The sequence below is a fragment of the Taudactylus pleione genome, unplaced genomic scaffold (assembly GCF_031769625.1).
Source record: "Taudactylus pleione unplaced genomic scaffold, aTauple2 ptg000018l, whole genome shotgun sequence".
In the NCBI taxonomy this organism is placed as follows: domain Eukaryota; kingdom Metazoa; phylum Chordata; class Amphibia; order Anura; family Myobatrachidae; genus Taudactylus; species Taudactylus pleione.
This window is the reverse complement of record NW_028284420.1, coordinates 18,605,909-18,618,713: the sequence shown is the minus strand read 5'-3', so window position 1 is coordinate 18,618,713 and position 12,805 is coordinate 18,605,909. Positions and strand designations below refer to the sequence as shown.

At 43.3% G+C, this 12,805-nt stretch overlaps 1 protein-coding gene across 1 annotated transcript in view; it reads right to left on the bottom strand.

Moving 5' to 3' along the window:
- LOC148540706 (opioid growth factor receptor-like protein 1) overlaps positions 1 to 11,847 on the bottom strand; it is a 33,209-nt gene extending 21,362 nt beyond the window's left edge. The window contains exons 1-3 of the mRNA XM_088442807.1: positions 11,522 to 11,847; positions 6,135 to 6,227; positions 248 to 323 (exon numbers count right to left, since the gene is read on the bottom strand). Coding sequence (XP_088298933.1) covers positions 248 to 323; positions 6,135 to 6,227; positions 11,522 to 11,629 — 277 coding nt within the window. The 5' untranslated portion in view covers positions 11,630 to 11,847. The remainder of the gene's footprint in view (positions 1 to 247; positions 324 to 6,134; positions 6,228 to 11,521) is intronic.
- Positions 11,848 to 12,805: the final 958 nt, after the last annotated feature.

The following is a 12,805-nucleotide window of genomic DNA, read 5'->3' as shown; positions in this document are numbered from 1 at the left end:
ATCGAGCATCAGCTGTACTGCAGGGCCGATGTGATGTCTGTGAACGACGTAGTCGACATAACGTCTTTACACACCCGCCAATCCACAAACAATATATTGTCCATTCGTGTACCCAGCTTAACAGTCCAACATACAGTATCGTATTGTCACAAATAGAATCTCTAGAATATGAATATCAATACTTAAATTTAAAAATACATCCTGTTTAATAGTCACAACTAACAATACTGCTACTATTTGTACTGACCCTCCGGCTCAAAAGGCCTCTTCTTCTGGTAGAAGTCCAGGTTCAGATGTTTCGGTTGGAAGTCGGAAGCCTCGCCCTAGGAAAGAGCCTTGTTGTTAAGATACTGTAAATGCAGCATAGTATTTAAGTATGCCAATATGCACAAAATGGACATCTTGATAAAGTCACATTTTTTTCAAGATAACTACTGGGTTTGTGGAGATCTCAGCTGACACACAAGTGAATCAATCAACTTCACTGAGCATACTTATCAAGGCATCACGAAATACAATAATCAAAGTGGTTCTACATGAAAAGGAATTGGGAAATGTTCACAATCATCTAGACACAATGATTACAAGATTTTAGAAATTAAAGGTTATGTCTACACAATGTTTAAAGTTACCAACCTGAAGGAGATGAGATAGAGAGCAGGTAAGTAAAAGCTTGATTTATAATTTAGCATACTTCACACCACCCAAAACTTTTTTTTTTTAAATTAAATAGTTTTAAAAGGAGGTATCCTCTAAAAAGGATTACAAATTTTTGTCCATGCCTTTTTAAATTTAATAAGTTGCACTCTCTGTATTGAATACACTTGTACATAGAGGACTGCTTTGTGTCATAAACATATGGAAGGAAGGGGGGGGGGGGGCTGGCACACAATATTGGATTTGTGATAGAATAAACATATTACTAAAGGACAAAGGTGAGCTAGTAAGAAAAAGCAAGAGCTGTCAATTCATTTCATTAGCCTGATGGTGGAAGATCTCTTTAACCACTTAAGTGGTTAATCTGGCAACGTCTTATCACATGCGACAGCGCTGCCACCCCGCTACCCCCGGTTTTCGCAGAGAAGATCCATCCTGCACTTGTGCAGAACGGATCTCCTCCGACTCCCCGGATGTGACGCAGTGATCTGTGGCCTCCGACATCATTTCCGGAATTGAATTCCCAAGGCGCATGTGCCGGGGATCGCAGTGCAAGGAGGAGAACTTGGTTCCCCTCCAAGCACTTTTTGGATGATCTCTGCAAGAGATCAGCTTCAGCAGGGGGGGACTGATGATTGGTCCCCCCTGACACACACTCCGCTGTGCTCTGTATATGGAGGGGAGGGGTGTGTCCATGGGGGCTGGGAGATTAACATCAGTGGGGGTGAGTAAAGAGTAATAGGACTCTGAAAGGGGGGGGTAAAATAATAAAAACAATGTACACTGGTCACAGGGGAGGAGGATGGGGCAAAAAAAAAGGGTCTTACACAAGGGAGGGATTGGTTTACTATTAATGGGGTGTGGAGGGTATTATTATTAGGATTTATGATCCCTGGGGGGGAGGGGGGGTCTATTGGCGGCATAGGTTTTCAACAGTAGTGTGCCGCAGGAGGTTGTGAAGTGTGCCGCAGCGCTAGAGCCGCCGGTCACATTAAAAAACTGCAGACCGGGCAGCGCTGTCGTCGAGCTTCTCTGGGAGGCTCAGGCACGCCCAGGCTGTGACCTGCCTAAACGCAGCAGCGTGACATCACAGGTCACGCACGCCGTGTTGCCTGCCTGTCCCAACAGAGCCTCAGCAAGCCCTTCCCTCCCGCTCGCAGCAGGCTAGTACTACCCCCTCCCACCCGCAGCCAGCCACCCAGTCAGCCCTTCTCTTCCTCCCGCCTGCGTACAACCAGTACTACCCTCCCATCCACCCGTGGCCAGCCAGTACATCTCTCCCTCTGGCGGCCAGCCAGCCCTTTCCTCCTAGCCGCCCGTCACGGCTGACACGAGTCGAGGGAAAGATGGATGGTGCTAAATACAGGGATATTCTTGAGCAAAACCTGTTTCAGTCTGCCTGTGATTTGAGACTGGGACAGAGGTTCACCTTCCAGCAGGACAATGACCCGAAGCATACTGCTAAAGCAACACTCGAGTGGTTTAAGGGGAAACATTTAAAAGTGTTGGAATGGCCTAGTCAAAGCCCAGATCTCAATCCAATTGAGAATCTGTGGTCAGACTTGAAGATTGCTGTTAACAAGCGGAAACCATCCAACATGAAGGAGCTGGTGCAGTTTTGCCTTGAGGAATGGGCAAAAATTCCAGGGGCAAGCTCATAGAGACTTATCCAAAGCGACTTGCAGCTGTAATTGACGCAAAAGGTGGCTCGACAAAGTACTAACTTTAGCGGGGTGAATAGTTATGCACACTGAAGTTTTCTGTTATGTTGTTTGATTCACAATATAAAATTAAACACAACTTCACAGTTGTAGGCATGTTCTGTCAATGAAATGATGCACACATTCAAACAATCCATTTTAATTCTAGGTTGTGAGGCAACAAAACATGAAAAATGCAAATGGGGGTTGAATACTTTTGCAAGACACTGTAGATTAATATACTTAAATATTTTATTATATTTTTCTAAATAATTTTGTAACTTTATTAAATAAAAATATATATTTTTTTTGCAGTTTTCTGGGAATAAAATGGCCAGTGAAGTGGTTAATATTCCCAGCAACACAAAGATAACTCAGTGAATGGTGCCAAATGACTGATATGTAAAGGGTAAGACCTTTTGTCCCCTGACATCAAATGTTGCTCAACTGAATTGAGACCTAGTGACTGTGGAGACCACTGAAATACACTAAACTCATTCTCATGTACATGGAACCAGCATGAGCTGATGTTTGCTTTGTTATATGGTGTGGTATCCTTCTGTAAGTAGCCAAAGGATGAGTAGACTTTTGCCATAAAGGGATGTACATGGTCAGCAAAAATGCATAGGTAGGCTGTGACATTTAAATGATGCTCAGTCAGAACTGATACTCATTGGATGTTTTTTTGTGTTGTGAACCATTCTCTGTAAATACTAGAGACTGGTAAGCTTCAAAATCCCAAGAGATCAGCAGTTTTTGATATATTCAAACTACTCTGAATTGTGTTGTTTGATATGAAAATCAAATGAACCTCTTGAGCATATCTGTATGCTGTTATGAATGGAGTTGCTGAACACATGATTGGCTGGTAAGTGATTTCCATTAGTGAGTAGTTGTACTTAAGGGTGTGCGTGTAATACACACACAGAAAAACAGGCACTCTACATAGTTATGTAATTAAAAGATCAGAAGACAATTGTGCAAAAACAAAAAACAAGGAAGGGACTTCAGCAGCAACAATTCAAGACTCATCCAGCCTCTTGTTCAACCTTGAAAAAACTTTACTTAAAATGTAACTGCTGCAAGAGAATAAAGTCCCTTCCTTTTTTTGTTCAATGTCAAGGCTGCTGTATGAGATTTTCTTTGGATATACAGTGTTCACAAAATACGGGCTATAGCGCGTTTTTACGCGCTACAAGGCGTGAGGGACGCAGGTTTTTAAAAATGAACGGGTCCTGTATGACGCGCTGGGAGCCTGGGACTCACCCGAAATGTTGGCAATCCTGTGTGTCCCCCAGCCAATCGCTGACGGCAGCCTGCCCTGAGCGGCTCCCAATTGGCCAAGATGATCCTCTAGCCACTCCCCAAGTGTTGTCTGATGGCTCTGATCTGATCTACAGTGTGACCAGCGGCAGCACGTGGATCTTTGCTCTGAACCGGCGTTTTACTGTTCTTTTTCCCGGTTCTCAAAGCCTCATCACCAGCTGCATTACTTTCCAGCTGAGATGCACCCAGACTGTCAGCGTGCACACATGCAGCACGGATAGTCAGCACACAGCCTCTCTGGTGATATTGTGGGATTCACCTCCCCAGCGGCTCCGTTTAGCTGTCAGTGTTTACACAGGCTGGAAAGCTAAACAATTCTAATATACTGTGGCCGGGTCACCACTTAATCACAGCACACACGCTGCTGTCTCAGCATTGACTACCGAGGTAGGAAGCCTGGAACACAGTCTGCTCTGCATTGATTCTGGGCTCTGAAGGGTTAAGCAGCTGGGAGTACTACTAGGACAGCTAACCTGTGAGTCTAGTGAGGGTGAGAGCACACAGCTCAGTTCAAATTATGTTATTTTATGAACACATTTTTCTTTCTTACTACATGCAGCTTTCACTGACCAACAGTGGGTATTCATTAGCAAAATACATTTTCAACACTAGTGGACATTGGTGCATTTAATTTTTAAGCCTAACCTATACTAATATTAGTGGGCTTAACAATTGTGTTGAGCCAGTTTAATCAATGTGAATGTGCTAATATTGAAATGGTGTTAGAGCCCGATTCAGAAATAATACACTTATGCGATAGCCAGTTGCGATTTTGCAATGACCACAGCTGCGAAAACATGCCGACAGTTCCAAAGCTTACCCGAGCTTAGGGACGCCCACTGCTGCCTTCTGATATGCGTCTGACGTCACTTACCAGCGTAAATATTGGTAACATTGACCAGCTATGCAGCCCTTGTGGAAGGTCTGACCTGTCTCTAATACAGCGTCTCTCCAAACACGGAGAGTGCTCACGTGCTGCGTAGGAGATAGCAACTGCTAATTTATGGCCATCCATGTAACGGTGTTTGAACGGTCAGACACGCCTGCAAATTTCTAACCACCCCGTTATCTCCCCCAAAAGCTGACTACCTGTCACTAACTTTGCAAATGGGTTCTCTGCACGTAAGGAATAGCAAGACAATCGCTGCACATGCCCAGTGTAGCTTATAAGCATGTGCAATAGCAAAAAAAAAAATCGCTTGATCAGCATAAAAATCGGCATTGCGAACAACTCTGAAATGATCAGGCACTTAAGGTGCCCACACACATACCGATCTGCCCACGATCAGCCGATGTGTACAATTTCCCTGCCTCCCCGCCAGCTCAGCACACGATTTGGTGTCCAATCTTCATACGATCTCTCCTGCAGTCAGACTTTCATCGTGTCCTAGATTGTCAGATCTGCCCTACTGCACGGCAGATCTGAAGATGTGATGTGCAACCAGCGTGGACGCGCATCGCATCGTGATCGTGAGTGGGGACTCACGATTTCCTCACAATTTGGCCATATTTTACACGACCTGTCGTTCCAATGTGTCGGAATCGGCCAGATCGTGTAAAATATCGCTATGTGTGTGGCCAGCTTAAAGTGCTGAGTGATTATTTCGCAGTTACAGCTTGCTTGAGCTTACTAACACATGTAGCCATCAGCACAGCATCACACAGCTGCTATTATTGTGTTTAATATTTATTGAGATAGTTTCTACACCATTATCATTCACCCACATGATTTTATATTGACGGTTGATATTTGTGGATTTATCTAATTTAGACAAGTTTATGTGATTCTTGTTCAATTATTGTAGTCTGATATATTTTATATTTATATGTATGTCTATTTTAATTTATTGGATTATTATATATATTAAATTGAGATATTACGCTGCAAGTGAACAATGCTCCATATAATTCTTTGTTCTGTTTTAAATTGTTGCCTGACACCTCCCTCCCTAAACCCAGCACTGCCTGCCCTTACCCCCTCTACCCACTGCCTGAATCCCCAGCTCTACCCTAGCTGCTGACTGCCTCAACCTCCAGTTCTACCCCAACTGCTACATGTCCCCCAGCACTGTCCAAACTTTTTAACTGGTCCCACCACAGCCTACCCTTAGCCCCCTCTCTGCCCACAGCACTGCACCGGTCTGCTATTTGAGATCAAGGAAATGTATTTATAATCATTATCTGTACTTACCTGAAAATATGAGTATGACTTTCCATAGTGGGGCATGTGGGATGGATGGTCTCATGGCATAGGGTGAGCTCAAAAGCAAAAATTGTGTTGGGACCCAGAAACTGTGGAGTAAGACCCCAAATTTTTAAAGTGAGGGGTCCCACAGTTTTTCTTGCTCAGCGCGATCACTGATATAATACATATTTTATAAATACAACACCTAATCCTTAGTTTCTTGTAGACTCATCTAGTGAGAGGAGAAAGTAGGAAAGAGAGATTACCAAGTAAGAACTAGAATTTGTTTCTTCTCTGTATCCATGCCTGTAGTTCTGCAGGTCCCAGGCAGCTCTTTTATACCACTTTCGAGAAGGATGCTAAAAAGAAAACAAAAAGTGAGAGTAATGAACTTTTGCACAAACAGATATTGGGCCAGATTCAGCAAGGATCGCTGATGCAATCACGTACGCAGGCGGCCGATTACTGCGTACTGCGCATGCATGGCGGGTGCACGAATGCCTCACTGCGAACGGGACTGCGATTGCAGTGACTACGCAGACCCATCGCAGAGTGATTGACATGAAGGTTGGGGGGTTGGAGAAACGCTGAAGTGCCAGTACGTTTGTACGCCGTAACAGGGCCATGCATAAATTAGCCACTATGATGGCATAGGCAGCTTGAGTGCTCTATAAGTGGGGTCTGACCTGCTGTAAATGTACAAGTGGCTCCGATGTACTTCAATGTTACCAATGTTTTAGCTGGATTGCAAGGTATTACGGATACGAGAGAGGGGAAGTGGGTGTCTGCATGTTGCCCGTGCGAGTGCTTTGCGAATGCACATATAAGCATACTTTCGCAACAGACCTGTAGCCGTGCTGAATCAGGCCCATACTACGCAAGACTACAAAATCCCAATACCATGCATATTTAGGGGCCCATTTATTACTAATTACATACTTTTTTTTTATTTTTTTTTTTAAATCTGTTATTTTTTATTGAAAAAAAATTCAATTAACAGAAATACAACTTCAAACAAAACAGAGTCATCAAATATTCCCATATATGCTATATACATGTTAGAAATTGTATAACATATTGAAAGGGAGAAAAATAAATACATATTTAAAGCAGTTTCTCAAACCATTGTTAGAATACTTTTAGGAAAAAAAAAAAAAAAAGGAAGAGTTATAAAATATATCTTTAGATCAGACATAATATCCAACTCGACAAATATATAGTACATAAAATCTCCAGAAAAATATATAAAATGTACAACATTATTAAGTAGGGCATTGAATACATAAACATGCTGACTACTGTAACTCACAACCATTTGAGCTGATCTCTGCATCAACAAAATAAAATGTATGCATCCCCGACAGTTCTACCCAATCGTGAATGACACCATCTATCCCACTTATCATGGAATTTAGACATAGAGGGGTATGCAATTTGGAGCGAAAAGTCAGGAGTTTCCGCATAGCGAGGTTTTTGCAGCACATCCGAAGTTTTTTACCAGCGAAAAAGTATCGCGCGCGCCCCCGCTTATACCCGTATTCAATTTGAAATCGTCGAAAACGAGACCCGGTGAAACTGAAATCAGCGAAAACGTCGTCCAGTTTTGGGGAAATCAGCCTGTCAGCCCCCAAAAGATGCTCTGACATGGGGGATCACTCTGGATACCCCCGATTAGCCCTGCTGAAGCTTTTGGGGGTCTTTAAACAGGCTCAATAGCTGCTATTTTGGGGATTTGGGAAAGTGGTGAAGAATAGTATTTAGGAGTTTTTTTCCTGAAAATAAGTAGTCCCAGCAAATTTGAGGTACTTGAAAATGGGGGTCAGCATATTTAAAAGTTGCTAAAGTGAAGTTTTTAAAAAAGTGAAAAATCCACCTTCCGCAAGCACTTGAAGCAATGAAAAAAACACTTGGGGCATACTTGGGGACTCCCCTAGATTGTAGTTTGCTAGTTTTTAACTTTGTTCCCCAAAATTTATTTTTTCGCCCCCAAAATGAAAGTGCTTTTTTTGGGGTGTTCTGAGGTCTTTTTTTAAATTTTTTTGACACAGATTACCTTTGGGGGACTGTCTGAAGGCTGCACGGGGGTTCCCGCAACGTTGCACCCCAAAACCCCAATTCTGCACTTTCTTCCGCCACCTATTTATATGCGATACTTTTTCGACGGGTCGAATGCATTAGACATTCCGCCTAGGCGAAAAGTTTTCAAATTGAATAGGGGGATAACTTTCCGCCGGGCGAAATGACGTCATCGGCAAAACTTTTTTGCTGTGTTCGGCTTTTCGCTCCAAATTGAATACCCCTAATAGTGTTTCTAGATTTGAACATATGTTTTTCATGTTGAACCACATCATTTACCAACATTCTCCACTTAAGCAGCTCAGGGGGATCAGCTGTAAACCACGTACGAGCCACGATTACCTTGGCAAGCGTAGAGAGACACAAAATGTAACAATACAGTACTAAGGAATGCGTTTCTTCTAAATCTAGGCCAAATAATCAAATTTCAGGACTATAGCCCGGTAAAGAGGGATCCGTAACTAGAATATCCCTCCAAACATGTTTCCAAAATTCATGAGCTAATGGGCAGTTCCATAATATATGCCAAAAACCTGCATTGTCCTCTCGACATCTAGGGCATAGAGAGTCCTCCCTAAGACCAGCTCAATACAAAAAAAAAAAAAAACAGGTGTACGGTAAACCCTATGTAAAACATAATAATGTACATGTTGCTATCTAACACACGGCGTAGTGTATTTACTTGAGCCTAACAATTGTAGCTAGTGTTCAGAGATAGGACCGATATCTGTTTCCCACTTCAGCTTAAGAGGAGTGAACAACTCAGGAAACAGTTTATCATTAAGAGTGACATAAACAGATGACACCTTACCCTTAGAACCCAAAGCAGAAAAGTAAAGATCTAACAGGGACGGAGAAAATATAGGAGTGGTACAGGCAAATTAAGTCTGTGCAGCATCATGCCGCAACTGCAAATATCTAAAAAAGGCTGTGTTGGGGGTATTGAACTCAACTTGTAATTGCGGGAATGATTTAAAACTCCCATTATCATACACCTGACCCAGAGTCCTAACACCCTTCAAAAGCCATATGTTATCCGAAGACAACTTAAAACAGTTCAGGATAAGAGCTGTTGAAAAATAGGAGAGTCATCATCTACACCAGACCAATCAAAATGGGTATGAGCATAACGCCGGACCAACAAAGCTTGACGAAGTAAAGGGGGCAATCCAGAAGTAGACATGCCAGAAAGTAAGAATAATAAGGGAGTAAGGAAGGATCCAACCCGTTCAACTAATTACATACTTACTGCAATCTGGGCAGATATTCGCTCCTAAAATCGCATTGTGGTATGTGATAATACCACCCCCGAATGTCTTAAATAGAACATGCAGGGTCTCCAAAAGGAGACGACCCCTATGACGTGATAGGAGTGAAGTGACCATATCAGTGGTCTTTTTACTTCTCTATTGGGAATCCTGCACATGCATGGACTACAGACCACGCATTTACAGCCGCCATTGTCGGAAAGGGTTCCGGAGGGAGGAAAGCTCTCCTGGTAAATAGTGTCAAGTGTAGCCTATAGCGTAAGCTACAGGGGCCAAACTCTGGAATGCTTGGTAAATCTGGCAGCTTCGCAACCCCCATAGAAACCTACAGGGGTTGCGGCTGCTGTCGGAAATGGAGGGACCGACATCTGCTGCGATCTCTCTATAATACATCTGAGGATACTTAATATTTGCGAGTAACCCCCGAAAACTGGTGTTTTCAAGGAATATGCCACAAATATTGAATGATAAATAGGCCCCTTAGTCTTCTAAAGACTGGATATATTCAAATGAAAACTTAAAAAACAAAATAGAGAAGACAATAATACAATGTGATTGAGTGCTCATATACTAAATGATATCTCAAAAGGGCTGCCTGAATTAGAAGGAGTCCCACATTCACAACAACATTCAGAAACAAAGAAAGTCAATGCGGCGTTCACTTCAGATGCTGTACATAAGCCTGTGAGTGTCCATTATGTAGTATCCAGATAGAATAATGTCAATATGATAAAAAATAGTCTCACGTGATTGTTATAAAATCAGTTCGATGTATCTCCACGACTATCAATCTTAATGAATGATTCCCATCAAAGTGTCATCACTGACTGCGCATAATAAGTTTGAATACAGAGGGGACCGTATTCAATTTGGAGCGAAAAGTCCGAGGCCAGACTTTTCGCCGCCATTGGAGGTTTTGCCATCGAAAACTTATCACGCGCGCCCCAGCGTATCCCCATATTCATTTCCAAATTGGCGAAAACGGGACCCGGCAAAAACTATATCGGCGAAAAGTCCTGTTGTTTTTGGGGAAATCAGCCTGAGACCCCCCTAAAGATGCTCTGACATGGGGGTTCACTATGGGTACCCCGATTAGTCCTGCTAAATGTATTTGGGTTTTTTAAATGGTCTCAATAGGAGAAATTTAGCGTCTTTGGGTGAGTGGTGAAGAATAGCATTTAGCAACTTTTTTGGGCCAAAATAAGTATTCTAATCAAATTTGGGGTACATGAAAATGGGTGCAAGCATAGTTCAAAATCACTAAAATAAAGCTTTAAAGTGCACCAAAAAAAACGCACCTTCAGCAAGCACCTGCAATCTAAAAAAAAAAAACCCTCCCCCATACTTGCAGACCCCCCCAAAGGCTATTTCGCTAGTTTTTGAAGTTGTACCCCCACTTTGAAATTTTTCACCCACTTTTTCAAAGTACTTTTTTGGGGTGTCCTTTGTTTTTTTAAACGTTTTTTGACGCAGTTAGTGTCAAGGGGGGTGTACAAAGAGTACAGGGTGGTTTCTGCAAGTTTGCACCCCAAAACCTCAATTCTGCACTTTATTACGCATGGTATTCATTGGTGATCTTTTCCGCTGGTTACAAGGCCCAAACTTTTTGCACCGGCAAAATGTCGAACAAATTGAATACGGGTATAATTGGAATCGGCAAAAACGACATCGGCGAAAAAGTTTTGCATAGAACGGCTTTTCGCTACCTAATTGAATACGGCCCATTGACTTTATTCTGGATTCTACATGATGGGCACTTACAGACTTATTTACAGCATCTGAAGTGAGCACCACATTGACTGTTTCCTAAACAAAAAACAATTGCAAATCCATAACACAGTGTGATGAGTTATTTGTGTGTTCACACAATTAAGACATATTTCTTCCATGTCTTTCAATCGGTACACTTTTGGTTTTGCCAAGTGTATTTGGACCACAAGATACTCTTCAGAGTGTATTCAAACTATTAGTGTGTCCTTTCAAAAGGAGCAGAGAATAGGATGGAGACTCCTCTCAATCACAGTTCTAGCACCCGCTTTCCTCCAAGCAACCTGCCACCTCCCTGACATGAGAAGCAGCTCCTTCTCCCTCAAGCACAGCAGCACCCTCTGCCTCATTCATCCCTTCATCGTCCCCTTCCAGCATCCCCGTTTTTCGCCCATAAACACTTCCATCACTTTCTATAACAGCCAGACAGGCCCAGTAGATCCCCCCTCTCTCCCTCTGCCTGTGTGCACTGTACAGTGCCTGCCATCACCCAGCCAGGCGCGGCAGCGTCCTGCAGCTCTCACACGTTCCGGTGTCGGCACCTGTTGTCGTGTTCTCTGCTCCCGGTCTGCCTCCCTTATCTGCTCCTCCGCATCCTCCCAGGTGGAGTCGTACTCCGAGCTCCACTTCTCCTCGATGTCCCGGGGCATGATGGTAGCGGGGCCGCGGAGCCAGGGCCCGGGCAGCACCAGACAGGGGAGCACGGTGCCGGATAACGGTCTGGAGGCCGAGCCTGGAGCCTCCGTTACCTCTGACAGCTGAGAAACGAAACTGAAACACGTCGGCGGACACCGGCGTCACTGGCTGGCATGGCGCAGGGTGAGGGCGTCACGCAGCGGAGATAATCCGACTCCGTCTCTTCTTTATAACCAATTCATTTGTGGGTCACAAAATGGCGGCTGTGAGGTCATGTAGCTGGGAATCCCGAGTCTCTGTATTGCACAGAACTATTATCAGCATTACTCGATTCTACAGTGTGGTATTACACTGCATCTTTTCTAGATGCTGTGATATTTGGAGGCATATTTATCAATAAATACTATGGCCACGCACAAATTAAGGATTCTAAAAAGCCTGGGTACACATTGAGACGATGTGCAAATGACGTGATGATCGTCCCGATTTCCCTTCATTCCCAGAACAAACGATATGCAGTCCTCCAAACCATGGCAAAATATATTGTATTGTTGGATCGCAACTATACAACCATCTTCGGCTTGAGCATATACATTTCACGATTTGCTCAAAATCATTAAAGATTTCTTTTAATCTACCGTGTATGTACAGCAGATCAGAAGATGCAAGGAACGAGGCACAGGAGTGTTCAATAGTGCGTACACAATAGACGATGTGGACGATTTATTCTTCCAGTTCGGCTCAAAACGATTTGAACGATTTCTGACTGCATTAAAATGAATGGAATCGTCCAAATCTGACTGCAAACACATCAGATGTCAGATATCGTTATCTGACAAGCGGGAACGCGCATCGTTCATCGTTCGTTTGACAAACATGTCAGATTTTCCTTCAGATATGAATGATTTTTAAAATCGTTATTGTACAGATCTGAAGGAAAATCTGATCGTGTATATGCACCATAACTCTATCGCCACTAATAGTAGTGGCAAAAATTTAAATTGCAGGGTTCTGCGCATTCATGACCTTAGGTCATGCATGCGGACTGCGAAGGCCAGAGGAGGCTTATCGATCTAAAATGGATCCTTCTTCCTATAGGAGCAGGGATCAGCAGGTAACGCCTGAAGGTGGCATTAGTTCACGCAGTGAACATTTTTTGGGGCTGGATGAATTGTATAATTTGTACGTTC